This window comes from Molossus molossus, unplaced genomic scaffold (genome assembly GCF_014108415.1).
Source record: "Molossus molossus isolate mMolMol1 unplaced genomic scaffold, mMolMol1.p scaffold_m16_p_4, whole genome shotgun sequence".
NCBI classification, from domain to species: Eukaryota; Metazoa; Chordata; class Mammalia; order Chiroptera; family Molossidae; genus Molossus; species Molossus molossus.
In genome coordinates this window covers 46,411,700-46,426,977 of record NW_023425377.1, presented here as the reverse complement: position 1 = coordinate 46,426,977, position 15,278 = coordinate 46,411,700, and the positions used below count along the sequence as shown (strand labels likewise).

The 15,278-nt window shown below is 39.2% G+C and overlaps 1 protein-coding gene across 7 annotated transcripts in view; it reads left to right on the top strand.

Moving 5' to 3' along the window:
• The window catches only part of LOC118616029 (transformation/transcription domain associated protein), a 173,004-nt gene that overhangs the window by 117,166 nt on the left and 40,560 nt on the right, over nucleotides 1-15,278 (top strand). For 4 of the 7 annotated variants that reach the window (XM_036241367.1, XM_036241370.1, XM_036241371.1 and 1 more), the window contains 4 exons: nucleotides 1,764-1,955; nucleotides 7,439-7,634; nucleotides 8,279-8,544; nucleotides 9,546-9,646. In XM_036241367.1, coding sequence (XP_036097260.1) covers nucleotides 1,764-1,955; nucleotides 7,439-7,634; nucleotides 8,279-8,544; nucleotides 9,546-9,646 — 755 coding nt within the window. Of the gene's footprint in view, nucleotides 1-1,763; nucleotides 1,956-7,438; nucleotides 7,668-8,278; nucleotides 8,545-9,545; nucleotides 9,647-15,278 lie in introns of all 7 variants that reach the window. The other 3 variants (XM_036241369.1, XM_036241366.1, XM_036241368.1) reach the window with 1 other exon arrangement.

The window sequence follows — 15,278 nt, the reverse complement described above, 5'->3', positions numbered from 1 at the left end:
GAGAGAGAGAAACATCGATGTAAAAGGGACACATCGAGTGGCTGTCACCCGCACGACCGACCAGGGCCGGGGACAAACTGCAACCGAGGTACGTGCCCTTAGCGGGAACTGAACCCAGGCCTCTCGGGACCGCAGGCTGACGCTCTAACTGCTGAGCCAAACCGGCCAGGGCTATTTGCCAGTATTTAAAAGAAAAAACTCAAATTGCTTTTTTATTCTTGTGCTTTATGATTATAGGGCTGTTTGCAGTAGTCCATTTCTTGGTATGATTTAGTAGACAGGGTAATTTTTTTTCATTGGGGAAAAATTAAAAGAAATGCCATTGCTCTCAGTGTTGCAGAGGATAAATGTTATAATTGATCAAAAAACAAAAAAACAATTAACCTATATTAAATAGTGTTAAGTCCAGACAATATGAGATTGGTATAATTTTAGAGGGTCATATTGGAAGCAGATGTATTCACAAGTTTGCCTTCCTGAATTTCGTCATCATTGGATTCTTGAGATCTACGAGGAGCCAAGCATGTGAGTGTTTTTAGAAAGAGTAAGAAGTCAAAACAAGCCAAGGTGTAGAATGTAAGATGGCATTGTTATAACTTTACATCATTTGGGCAGATAGCATTAAGGCACTGAAATGTGTATAATTTTTGTTATTAGGTCCCAAAAGTGCTTCAGCGTGAATGTTTATTGATTTTGTTTTACAGCAAGTCCTATGCAGTTTCTTCAACAGAGATATCCTTTCATTTTCTTATACACAGAGATTATTTTTGGAAAGACTTTAATTTTTTTTATCATTTAAATGCTCTGTAAGAGATTGATAATATGCTGTGAGTTCTAATGCTTTCTCTAGAAGGTGGGCTTCCAGAGACACACTAGGATCCTTCACCTGGCTGTAGCTGTGTGTGTGTCAGCAAGTATTAGGGTTAAAGAGGTTAAATGTGGCGGCTCCATGCTCAGTCTGTATTCATAGTAGAACTGATAACCGAGTTATAAGAAATATAGGGAAAATTTTGTGGTAGATAATGAAGTGTGGCTTTTAAATGACAGTAAAATTTATGAATGTTCAGTCATATTCTTATAAACCTGTATCACTGCCTTCTGCTTCCTTGTATAATGTAGAACAAATTAGATTCATTTCCCAGAATAACAATTAAATTAGAAACAATTCATAATTTTATTGATATTTATCAGTGGAGATGAACATATATTTAATACTTTAAAACTTCACTGGCTGATTTTGTAGCCAAGTGATAGTTGTTGATCTGGGCTATCATAGCAGTGGTGATCAGTTTGCTCTTTTTTGGAACTACTGATACCTTAAAGCAGGTGTAGAATGTCTGTACCGCAGGCCGTTTAAGGCCTGTGAAATCAATGCCAGCTAACATCACACTCCTCACCAAATTGGCTTGACCAAATATAGCAGGCTAATTTTTAATTTGATAATTTTGTATGGCCTGGGAATGATGTTATACATCCATATGGCCCTTGGCAGAAAAAGATTCCCCACCTCTGGTTTAAAGCAAGAAACCTGTGGCATGCCATCATAGCTAGAGAGATTGACCACAGACTGGTATTTGGAAAAGGAGAGTATCCAGAAAAAGCAGTAGAAACATATAACTTCTCTAAAGGAAATAAATGTTCGTTTATAGCTTAACTTCTGCTTATTTTGCAGATTTACTACAAAAAACATTGATTTTTTCCTTTTTGACTCTATTGAGAGGAGGAATGCCCATAGCTTCCTATGTAATGTTCTTTACTACCAGGTGGAAGTAAGTTGTCCCAAGGAGATGGCTTGGAAAGTAAACATGTACCGTGGATACCTGGCTATCTGCCACCCTGAGGAGCAACAGCTCAGCTTCATCGAACGCCTGGTGGAAATGGCTAGCAGCTTGGCTATCCGTGAGTGGCGGCGGTTGCCCCATGTGGTGTCCCATGTGCACACACCTCTTCTCCAGGTGGGTATGGTGCGTTGATGTGAGCAGTCTCACGGGCTTATCATAGCAGAGAACCTCTTGTTCAGGTGTAGATCCGTAAACTGAGCTGGATGGCACAGGAAACTCCTTCTACTTGTCTTTTCCTTTCCCATTTAAACTCATCCTCAGTGGAAAGAAGGCTAGAGTGAAAATGTGGACTAAAATGTTGCTTCTCATTTTCTGATCTTCCAAGGGATTTAACTGACAGAGAGATCCTCAGGAGTGATTTTGATTATTTGCATTTTTGCTTTACAGATTTTCTTTAGTGTCTACTATACCACCATCAGTACGATGCCACTGTTCAGTTAGAAAGAACTGTCATCCTCTGAAACTTTTTTTTTTTTTTGTTAATCCTCACATGAGGATATTTTTCCATTGATTTTCAGATAGGGAGGGAGGAACAGAGAGAGAGAGAGAGAGAGAGAGAGAGAGAGAAAGATCCGCGTGAGAGAGATACGTTGATTTATTGCCTTACCTACGATCCCAACTGGGGCCAGGGATTGAACCTGCAACCCAGGTATGTGCCCTTGACTGGAAATTGAACCTGAGACCCTGTGGTGCACAGGCTGATGCTCTAACTGCTGAGCCAAACTGGTCAGGGCTTGAAACTTTTTATCTTCACCCAAGGATATGTTTTGTAAGAGAGGAAGGGAGAGAGAAACATCTATCGTTTGCCTCCTGTACCTTGCTATATGCCCTGACTGGGAATTGAACCTGCAACCTTTTGGTGTATGGGACCACACTCCAACCAACTGAGCCACCTGCCCAGGGCATCCTCTGAAACTCCGTAGGACTGGTAGTTAAATAGACTATGCCTTGGCTTCTTCCTTTGTGTATCATCTTTACTGTTTGACAGTTTGTTCTAGCCACATGAACCACCCTTCAATATCAAACAACTTAGGTGAGAAATCTTACAGAAAACAGTGTCCATAAGAATGATTTCAGGAAACCATTGAACATTTCAGTTTGATATTTTGATAACTATTTTTAGGTTCAGGATCACATTTATATTGAATTTGAGACAAGTAAGGAAGGTGGGGAGAATGAGTTATAAAAGTGCTTATTTTTATGTTGTTGTTTTTTTAAGAGAAGGAGGAAGGAGGAGAGAGAGAGAGACATCGATGTGAGAGAGCCACATCAGTCGGTTGCCTCAAACTTAAAACCTTGGTGTGTGTTCTGATCAAGAATTGAACCTGTGACCCTCCAGTGCATGGGATGATGCTCCAACCAACCGAGCCACACTGGCCAGGGTGAGAAGTGCTTATTTTTAAAAAATGGTTGTAGGTTTGATTCCCAGTCAAAGGCACGTACTTGGGTTGCAAGTTTGGTCCCGGGCCCCAGTCAAGGTTGTATGCGAGGCAACCAATCAGTGTACCTCTCTCATATCCTTGTTTCTCTTTCTCTCCCTCCCTTCCACTCTATCAATAAATCAATGGAACAATATCCTTGGGTGAGGATTAATTAAAAAATCAAACCAAATAAGTACCTTTTGCCCAAATTTAATATATGTTAATGCCTAATTCTTAAAAATTTATTATATTAAGTTTTAAAGCACATATTTTGAACTATACGTTTTGTCTTTTCCCCCTCCTCCTCCAAATACCACCAAAACAAAAAAATTAGTGAAGGGAAAAGTCTTGGTGCTTTTGCACAGTACCATTCCCATTTTACTGATTTTAGTCCCCCAAGTTTTGATAGATAATTTAGATGATCTGTCTATCCCTTTGGCACACTGAAAACACCAGCACTGGATCCTGGGTCAAACACTAATGTGGAAGAAACACAGAATCTGAGCCTTGTTTCGGAGAGAGCAACTTGAATATCATACTGCTCAGGCAGATCTCCCACAATGCAGGAGAAGGGCCTCTGAAGTTTCTCTCCGTGGAAGCAGTGACTACAGTGGGGATTGGTCATAAGCAACTTTCAGGATTGGGGAAATTCAACACAGACTTGCAACAATGTAGGGAGCATTTAAGAAAAAGCTGTGTTTTAATAAGAATAGCAAACTTTGTAGCATTTAATTGTCCTACTCCCATTCTTCTCTCTCCATCTCCACAGTATTGTTGAAAACCAACAAGTTCCAACCATAGGAGCTGTGAAACCAGTCGCCTAGCAGCTACTGGTGGAGGGCAGAACACATTTAGAGACTAAAAAAAAACCCCAGTCCCAGAAAACTGGCACTATTTGACCAGCATTGCATCTCCCTTGAAAAGCCCTGTTTACAGGGTTTATCTCTATTTGACCTGACTCAGAGCCCACTCAGTGAGGAAGGTAGTATCTGGGGGCATTTGTCAGAAACAATCAGTGGCAGTTGTTGAACATCACAGTTACCTGACGCAGCAATACCAGCTGGGGCACAGAAGAGACTGGCCAAGTAAAGGAGATATTAGGGAATAAGATGTCCATAGAGGACTTAGAAAAGCTCTAACATATTTCTGGGAATCTAGAGGGGCTCTTAGATCTTGTGCACATGCTCAGGAGACTTGAGAAGACCCCAGTTTTCATGTCTGGCTGACCTTGAGGCACTGTACAAGCAGGGAGTGGAGGCCAAGGCAGAATTGAAAATTGCCTGATTGAGTGTGTAAGGCATGCCACAATAGGCACACACAGACCATTTGTAAAGGGTGGGAATCTTATTATTTCAGGTCTTTGAGTTGGCCTCTGATCATTAGCTGACCATAATCTAACTTGAGCAGAGACTTTAGTGGTTGCATTCTACAAATAATACAGACTTCATGGAATTAGTCCAAGAAAGCCATTAAACAAATAGCAACCAAAACAAGAAAAACTCTTTACAAACCCCCAGAGAGGGAAGGATCTGATATCCAGAATTGCCACATTAAAATATCTAAAATGTTCAGTTTTCAAATTACCAGACATGAAATAGGAAAATATGGTTCATTAGAGACTGTCCCTGAGGGAAGCCCAGTTGTTGGACTTAATATTAACTAACTTTAAATCAGGTATGGTAAATATATTCAAAAAACTAAAGAAAAATATGAGAGGGATGTCTCACCAATAGAGGATATCAATGAATAGAGTTCAGTAGAAGTATAACTGAAAATAAAAATTCACTAGAGACACTCAATAGCAGATTTGAGCAGGTTCAAGAAAAGGTCAGGGTACTTGAAGATAGCTCAATTGATATTGTCCAGTCAGGAATAGAAAAATAATGAAGGATAGTAAACAGCCTCAGAGACCTGTAAGATTCCATAAGGTATACCAACATACTCATAATGGGAGACCCCGAAGGAATAGGGTAAGAAAAGGGGACAGAAGGAATATTTGAAGAAATAATGACTGAAAACTGCCCAAATTTGGTGAAATTAAGAAACCCATTCATTTACAAAAGGATCAAAGAATAAAATACTTAGGAATAAATTTAACTTTTGTACTTCAAAGAACAACATCAAGAAAATAAAAAGCCTACAGAATGGGAGAATATATTTGCAAATCTAATAAAGGACTTTTATTGAGTGGATAAAGAACTCTTGTAAGTCAACAATGAAAGACAACCCAATTTAAAAATGGACAAAAGATCTGAATAAACATTTCTCTAGAGAAGATATATGAATTACCTATAAGCACCTGAAAAGATAGATGCTCAACATCATTAGTCATTAGGGAAGTACAAATCAAAACCAAAATGAGAAAACCACACCCACTATCATAGCTAGAATAAAAAAAGACAATAAAAAATGTTGGTGAGGGTACAGAGAAAATGGAATCTTCATATAGTGCTGGTGGGAATGTAAAAGAGTTCTGTCTCTTTGGAAACAATCTGATAATTTCTCAAAATATTAAATATGGAATTGTGATATGATTTAGCATTTTCACTCCTAGTTTGGCCACTCAAAAACTTATATATAAATGTTCAGAGCAGTAAATATTCGTAATAGCTAAAATGTGGAAATAACCCAAATGACCATCAACTGATAAGTGTATAAATAAAATGTGGACTATCCATGACATGGAGCCTTATTCAGCAATGAAAAAGGAAATAACATACTGATAGTATATTGCAGCTTAGGTAAACCTTGTATGTATGTTAAGTGAAGAAGCCAGACGCAGAAGGTCACATATTGTATGATTCCATTTATATGAAATGTTCAGAATAGGCAAATTCATGGAAACAGCAGATTAGTGGTTGTCACCTTCCGAGGGAGGAAAAATGGAGGGTGGCTACCAATGGGTTCAAGGCTTCTGGAAATGATGTAAAGGTTTTATAGTTAGTTAGTGGTAATGGTTATATGATTCTGGAACTACTGAATTGTACACTTTAAGAGGTAATTTTGATGTTTTAATTATATCTCAGTAAAGCTGTTATAAAACAAATATCCCATTCTATTTTCAGTAAACTTTTGTTGGGAGGGAGGATTAGATAAAGGTTTTAGAAATCTACCTGGAATGAACTAAACTTGAAATATACATAATTCTTATAGGCAACTTTTTAAAGATTTAAAAAATTTTTATTGATGTTTAGAGAGGGAGAGGGAGAAAGAGCGAGCAAGAAACATTGATTGGCTGCCTCCTGCATGCTGCCTTGATATCATGCCTGAAACCCGGGCATATGCCCCTACTGGGAATAGAACCAGTGACCTTGCGGTACATGGCTCATTGCCCAACGAAATAAGCCACACCAGCCAGGGTTCTTGTAGGCAATTAAAAAATTCAGACCTAAGATATTGAGTACTGACCTAGGTTCTGTGTTTGGGAGATAAAAAAAATTTTTAAGCGTAGATTCAGCCTCAAAGGAGCATTCAACTGGAGAAATATGACATATCTATAAGAGGCAAAATTTAAAATAATTGTGAGGAGACTATGATTCAGTGTCATGCAGGTAGGAGAAATCCCCATGGGAGGAGAAGGTGGAAATTAACGGCTAGAATTTGGATAGACTCAAAATTGTGGCCAGGGTCCTAAAGACATTGGCACCAGAAGTTTAGAGCTAGCAACACATCTGAGGTTTAAAAAGTAGTAAACGACAGACTCAAAAGGGATGTGATTGAAAATGTCTACCAGCTTAAAGAAATCATCGGAACCATTTTCTAAAATGCCTACTATGGCTGTTGGATTATAAATGTTGATGGAAGGAAAGCTTGAGGGCAGGCAGACTAGGCTGTTTTCTTCTTAGACATTGGTAGAGAAAGCCAACTATAGTTGTCAAAGAGAGAATTGTTTTGGGGACTACCTGTTAGCAAGTTTTGGTATCTACACCATTCTTCTCCCCATATCCTATCTCACAGTGGCCACAGAGCTGAGGTTTTTAAAATTGGGGAGATTAGGAGAGTAGGTAAAGAATAAGTTAAATGTGCAGTCTAAGGTATCTATAAGAGTGCTTTCTTTCATAATCAAATTATGAGATTTTTACAATAAATCAGATTGCTAATTGACTCAGGTTTATTTTCTCATGTGATCTTTGATATAATGTTTACTGTGGAATGTCTTATGTTGGTCCCATTCAGGCTGCCCAGCAAATCATTGAACTTCAGGAAGCTGCGCAAATAAATGCAGGTTTACAGCCGACCAACCTGGGAAGGAACAACAGCCTGCATGACATGAAGACGGTGGTGAAGACCTGGAGGAACAGGCTGCCCATTGTGTCTGACGACTTGTCCCACTGGAGCAGTGTCTTCATGTGGCGGCAGCATCATTACCAGGGTAAACCTACCTGGTCCGGCATGCACTCATCATGTAATTTTCCAGACACCCACTGTTCTGGTTTCATGTCTTGGTTTTGTTTTATTTTTCTTTTGCCAGATTTTCTATTTTTTGGTGGGTATGGGAGATGGTGGTATAGTGAGACCAAGATGAAGGTGGTGAAAGATGGGAAGGATTTTTCCTACCTGTTAAATTTTTTGTAGCTAGAACAGAAGTGCTACTTGACACTGCTTGACACTGCTTGGTGCATCAGCGGCTCAGGGCAGTGCAATCAGAGCTCTGGGTTTTGGCTCTTTGTTTTGAAGTCCCCCACCACCTTCCCCTTCATCCCTGGAAGAGCTGCTCTCAGGTGACTGTGTGTAGCCTTCTCCAGTTTTCTGGTCCCCTCTGCTCATACTCTAAACCTGCATCTCTTTAGAGCAACCTTCATGAGTTAATTAGCCAAAATGGTGACACTCAACTCAATAGTTAGTGCTTTTTATATCTTCCTTTTGATATAAATAAAAGGAAAAGTAAGGAGAGTTTGTTTCAGAGCTTCCCATCTTCATAAGCCATGTGTGTTTTCATTTTTTTATTTAAGCTTTATTGTGGGACACTTTGAAAATGTTTGGCATGGACTGATAACTCATTTCTTTGCTCTCTAGCTATTGTAACTGCATATGAAAATAGTTCTCAGCATGATCCAAGTTCAAACAATGCTATGCTTGGGGTTCATGCGTCAGCTTCAGCAATCATCCAGTATGGAAAAATTGCCCGAAAACAAGGACTGGTCAATGTAGCTCTGGATATATTAAGTCGTATTCATACTATTCCAACTGTTCCTATCGTGGATTGCTTCCAGAAGATTCGACAGCAAGTCAAATGCTACCTCCAACTGGCAGGAGTCATGGGGAAAAACGAGTGTATGCAGGTAGAGTGCCAGCGGGTCCTGCTGCCTGCCCCTGTGCTCAGCAAGTCCAGTAAAGAAGGATGAGAGAGCCCTGGCCAGTTTGGCTCAGCAGTTAGAGCGTCAGCCCGTGGACCAGAGAGGACCAGTTTTGGTTTCCGCTAAGGGCATGTACCTTGGTTGAGTTTGTCCTTGGCCCCGGTTGGGGTCGTGTGGGTGGCAACCACTAGGTGTGTCTCTCTCATGTTAATGTTTCTCTCTCTCTCTTCCTCCCTCTCTATCTGAAAAAGAATTAAAAAAAGAAGGATGAGAGTGTCCACATGGAAACTCTTGGTTCAGATAATAGAGAAGGAGGGTTAGAACTTTCTACAAATACAGCATTAATAGGGGGACACAGTCCTTCCTAAACAAGAAAGGGAAAGGAAACTGCTTGAAGACATGCTTTTATTGATTTTAGAGAGAAACATCAATGTGAGAGTGAAACGTTGATTGTTGTCTCATGCATGTGCCTAGACTAAGGGTCTAACCCGTACCTGTAACCTGGGTATGTGTGCTGACCAGGAATTGAACCTGCTACCTTTTGGTGTATGGGATGATGCTTCAACCAGCCGAACCACACCAGCCAGGGTACCACTTGACTATTTGAATTATAGTTTATTGTCTCTGTTCTACCATATACTTGGTTAATGTATTTAAGGAAAAAAATTAAAAACTGCAGAAGTATGAGGGTGTTGTAAGGTACATTTTGGCTATGTTCAGAGGAATATTAATAAAACCAATGAAACTGTTTAGACATATAAAGCTTGGAGAAACTCCCCATAACATGTTTAGAACTGAATTTAGCATTTAGTGATTCATTTTAGATAATACTTATCAACAGATATTCATGGTAGGCAAATCTGTTGTCAATTTAAAGTATATTTGTCAATGACCGTTAGGACTTACTGCCTAGATTAATATTCTAAGGAAATTATTATATTGTCTAGAAATTTCAATAACTTTTTCCTGCACTTTTTTAAAAACAGGGCCTTGAAGTTATAGAATCTACAAACTTAAAATACTTCACGAAAGAGATGACAGCTGAATTTTATGCACTGAAGGGAATGTTCTTGGCTCAGATCAACAAGTATGTATGTGACATAGGAGGAGAATAAGAGAAAAACTCATCAAATTTTTTAAATGGTTATTTATTACTTGAAGCCAATGTGATGGTCAAGTTGGAAATTGGTATGATTCAGTGATAGTTGTCAGGTGTTGTGTTTTCAGGTGTTATACCTCTGCAGAGAGAGTAACTTACAGCCCATCGATAAGCCATTTTGATGTGTAGTAACTTAAAAGCGTTTTTAAAAAGGAGTTGCTTAAAGACAGAATGGCTGATAACATGGATTTATTCCCCCATGTCCCAATTTGGGAGCAGAGTTGATCCCTTTTATGGAAATGATTCTTATTTAAGAGCAGGGGGTCAGTTACCTATGGCCCTCAGGCCAAATCCAGCCAGTGTCTGGTTTTTGTAAATTATGTACTGGAGCATGCCCACACCACTGATGTGTCTATGGCTCTTCATGATACAGCCACAGAGTTGAGTTGTGACAGAAATTATATGGCTCGCAAAGCCTAAAATATTTTCTAATTAGCCATCACAGAAAAAGGTAGCTAAACCTTGTTTTAGGGAAATGAACATCATATGAAATTGTATAAAATGTACAAATGACACATACTTAGAAGATGCTATCTGTTGCCTTATATAGAGAGAACTTGAAAGCCCACCTTTCACATTTTTAATTATAGGGGTTACATTTAAACTTATTTTTAATTAAAGAAGTGATTTTGTCAGTATGATAGGGTTTTATCCTCTTAAAATATGTTTTAAATTCACATGACAAAATACATCATTTGAAAGTGTGCAATTTAGTGGATTTTAGTATATTCACAATATCCTGCAATCATCATCACTCGCTAATTCTAGAACATTTCCATCATCCCCAAAAGAAACAACATACCTGTTAGCAGTCTCTTCCTAGTCTCCCCTTCCTTTGTCCTCTGACAACCACTAACTTACTTTCTGTCTCTGTGATTTGCCTGTTCCCAACATTTCACGTAAATAAGAGTCATATACAACGTGACCTTTTCAATCTGGCTTTTTAGCATGTTTTCAAGGTCCATCCATGTTGTAGCATGTGTCAGTGCTTTGTTCCTTTTCATGGCTGAATACTATTCATAAACAATTGATGGACATTTGGGTTGTTTCCACTTTTCAGCTGATTATAAATAATGCTGCTGTGAGCATTCATGTACAAGGTTTTGTGTGAGCATGTTTTTGGTTTTCTTGAGTATGTACCTAGGAGTAGAATTTCTGGGTTACGTGGTACTTTATCCTTTTGAGAAACTGCCAGTGTTCTACAGTGTTCCATTTTAATTCCCACCAGGATTGTGGTTTCCAGTTTCTCTCCCTCTTTGCCAGCACTTGTTATTTTCCATTTTTCTGATTATGGCTATCCTAGTGACTATGCAGTGGTATCTCATTGTGGGTGATTTGCATTTTTCTTCTTTTTTTTTTATCCTCACCCAAGGATATTTTGTTCAGATCGAATGGGAGAGAGAGGGAGAGAGAGAAACATCAATGTGAAAGGGACACATCAAGTGGCTGCCATCCACACGACCCAACCAGGGCTGGGGACAAACTGCAACTGAGGTACATGCCCTTAGCGGAAACCGAACCCGTGTCTCTCCAGACCGCAGGCCAAAGCTCTAACTGCTGAGCCAAACCGGCCAGGGCTGATTTGCAGTTTTCTTATGACTAAGGATGTTTAGCATCTTTTAGGTGCTTTTGTGCCATTTGTGTATCTTTTCTATAGAAAAAAAATCTATTTGGTTACTTTGCTCATTTTTAAATTTGGAATTTGACTTATTGTTGAGTCTTAGTTCTTAAATGTGTGGGTGTATTTCTTTCAGATACATAATTTGCAAATATTTTCTCACATTCTGTAGATGATCTTTTTACTTTTTTGATAGTGTCCTTAATGCGCAAAGTTTATCATTATGATGAGTCCAATATATAAATTTTTTGTTTCTTATACTTTTGGTTTTGTATCTAAGACACCATTGCTTAATCCAAGATCATGTGCATTTATACTCCTATAGTTTCTTCTATAAATTTTTTTTTTATAATTTTAGCTCTTAAATTTACATCTTTAATCCATTTTGAGTTAATTTTTTAATATGGCATGAGGATAGTTGTCCAAAAATTATTCTATTTTTTTTAAATAGGTATTTATTGATTGTTTTTTTTTTGGAGAGAGAGAGAGAAACATTGATGTGAGAGAGAAACATCGATCAGCTGCCTCCTGCACACAACCCTACAGGGGATCGAACACTCATCCCAGGCATATGCCCTGACTAGATGATGCTCAATCCACTGAGCCACACCAGCCAGGCCAAAATTCATTCTTTTGCATGTGTATATCATGTTGTTCCCAGCACCATTTGTTGAAAAGACTCTTCTTTCCCCCATCGAAGGATCTTAACTCTGAATCAGTTAATCAGAAATGTATAGCTTTATTTCTGGACACTCAGTTCTGTTCCACTGATGTGTAATTTACCCTTACACTACTGCCACACTTCTTTGATTGCTGCTGCTTTAGAGTAAGTTTTGAGGTCAGGGCGTGTTCTCCAAGTTTATTCTTTTTCAAGATTGTTTTGACCTTTTGGGGTCCCTTACATTTCCATATGAATTTTAGATTATTTCTGCAAAAATGACAGTTGGGCCCTGGCCGGTTTGGCTCAGCGGTTGGAGCGGTGGCCTGCGGACCAGAGTCTCAGGTTCAGTTTCCGCTACGGTCACATACCCCCCAAAAAATGACAGTTGGAATTATGATAGGGATTGCAGTGAATCTATAGATTAATTTGGGGGTTGGTATTACTACTGTAACAGTATTAAATCTCTGATCAATGAACACAGGATTTATTTACTTAGGTCATCAACAATGCTTTATAATTTTTAATGTACAAATCCTGTATTTCTTATGTTAATTTTATTCTTAAATATTTTATTTCTTTTGATATTATAAAATGTTTTCTTAATTTTATTTTCAGATTGTCTATTACTAAGGTATAGAAATACAACTGGATTTTAATATTTTTAAACTTTGCTGAATTTATATGCTCTAATAGTTTTTTTGTGACTTTTTTAATGTTTTCTGTACATAAGATCATGTAATCTGAAAATAGAGATAGTTTGCGTTTTTCTATCCAATCTGCATGCCTAATTGCTCTGGTTAAGAATTCCAGCACTAAGTTTAATTAGAAGCGGTGAAAATGAGCATCATTCACTTGTTCCTGATCTCAGAGGAAAATATTTTAGTTGTTCGAGATAGAGCAGGAAGAGATTCCATAATGGCGGCGGAGTGAATGGAAGCTACACAGGCCGTCTCCCAGGACCAAACTGGAATTACAACTAAAACACAGACAAATTAACGGGAAAAAGCAACAGAAAAGCAGGTTGCAAAGACCATATAACTAGGGACACTGACGCGATCCTGGTAGGATTGCGAAGGTGTGAGACGGGCTGGGAGCCCATGGTCGGCAGCAGTGGCCTTAGCTGTGAGCAGCGCCCTCGGATTAAACTCCCAAGCGGCTCCACAGTGCAGAGCGGGACAGAGGCTGAAATAGCCACAGCCACTCACCTTGGGTTCCGGCAGAGGGAGGGCAAACTGGACTGTAACTGTGTGGAGACACTCGGGATTTGGAGGGTGCCCAGAGCTTTTGCTGAGTTGCAGACATGCAGGACGGTGGCCATATTGCTCCTTCCCAGGGCTCTGGGGAGAGGCAGCAGCCCCTCCCTTGGAGATTCAGCCCCACCCTGTGGGCCATTGAAATGCAAATTGAAGCTTACTAACATCCAGCATCTGCCCCACCCTCGGAAAATCCCCTTACACTGAGCACCAGAGGGAGGTTTTTAATCAACTAACAACCCAAAACTCTTCAAGTAACCGGGACTGCTAGCCTTCAGGCAAAAAGCTAGAGGATAACAGTACCATTCCTGGGCTAGCAACTCTAACCAGGAAAGTAAGGCTTGACAGTGGTGTTTACATGGGTCCTCTCTTGCTCATCTAAACCCAGGAGAGGTAGGCACAAACAGCAGAACACTAACACACACAGGAAACACTTGGCAGGCTCCAAACCCCACTGGGATAGCCAAAATGGTGAAACACAGAAACAAGGCAAATGAAAGAACAAGAGACCTCCACCAAAGATGATACAATGTGGAGCAGTTAGGGAAGTTAACAGAGCTAGAATTCAGGGCCATGATCTTGAGGAAGCTCAACAGCATGAGTAAGGACATAGAGATGCTGAAAATAAACCAGTTGGAAATTAAAAACCACCAAGAAGAGATCAAGAGTGACATATCAGAAATAAAGAACACATTGGAAGGTCTAAAGAGCAGAGTAGAGGGAGCTGAGGACCAGATGAGTGAATTAGAAGACAGGGTAGAAAAAATCAACCAATCGGAAAACTAAAAGGAAAAAACGATTAAAAAACAGGAAGGCAGCTTAAGAGAACTGTGGGACAACTGGAAACGTAATAACATTCCCATCATAGGAGTCCCGGAATAAGAAGAAAATGAACAAGGGTTAGAGAATATATTAAAAGAAATAGTGACAGAAAACTTCCCTAATTTGGTGAAGGAAGAAGGCATTCAAGTTCAAGAAGCACAGAGAGTCCCAAGTAAGAAGAACCCAAACAGGCCCACACCAAGACATATAGTAATTAAAATGCCAAAAATGGAAGACAAAGAGAATCCTAAAAGCAGCAAGAGATAAGCAACAGGTTACCTATAAAGGAGCCCCCATAAGGCTCTCAGCCGACTTCTCAACAGAAACACTACAGGCCAGAAGGGAATGGCATGAAGTATTCAAGGTCATGAAAAACAAGGATCTGAATTCAAAACTACTCTACCCAGCAAGGCTGCCATTCAAAATAGAAGGTCAAATAAAGAGCTTCCCAGACAAAAAAAAAAAAGTCTAAGGGAATACTTTAGCACCAAATCAGCACTACAAGAAATGTTAAAAGGACTGCTGTAATTAGCAGAAGAAATAGTAAGAAAAATATAACCAAACTAAACAAAAATGGCAATAAATAAGTACATATCAATAATCACCTTAAATGTAAATGGACTGAGTGCTCCCATAAAAAGACACAGACTAGCTGATTGGATAAGAAAGCATGACTCATCTATACGTTGTTTACAAGAGACCCACCTCACAACAAAAGACTCACATAGGTTGAAAGTGAAGGGATGGAAAAAATTTTTCCAAGCAAACAGAAAGCAAAGATAAGCTGGGGTAGCAATTCTCATATCTGATCAAATAGATTGCAAAATGAAGACCATAACTAGAGACAAAGAAGGCCACTACATAATATTGAAAGGATATATCTAATAGGAAGACATAACCTTGGTAAACATATATGCGCCCAATATAAGAGCACCAAAATATATTAAAGATCTTTTGGAGGACTTCCAAGGAGAAATCAATAGCAATACAATCATAGTAGGGGACTTCAAAACCCCGTTGACACCACTGGATAGATCCTCTAGACAAAAAATTAGCAAGGAAACAGAGACTCTAAATGAAGCACTAGACCAAATGGATTTAATAGATATCTACAGAGAATTACACCCCAAAACTACAGAATTCACATTCTTATCACGTGCACATGGGGCATTCTCAAAGATAGACCACATAATAGGACACAAACTA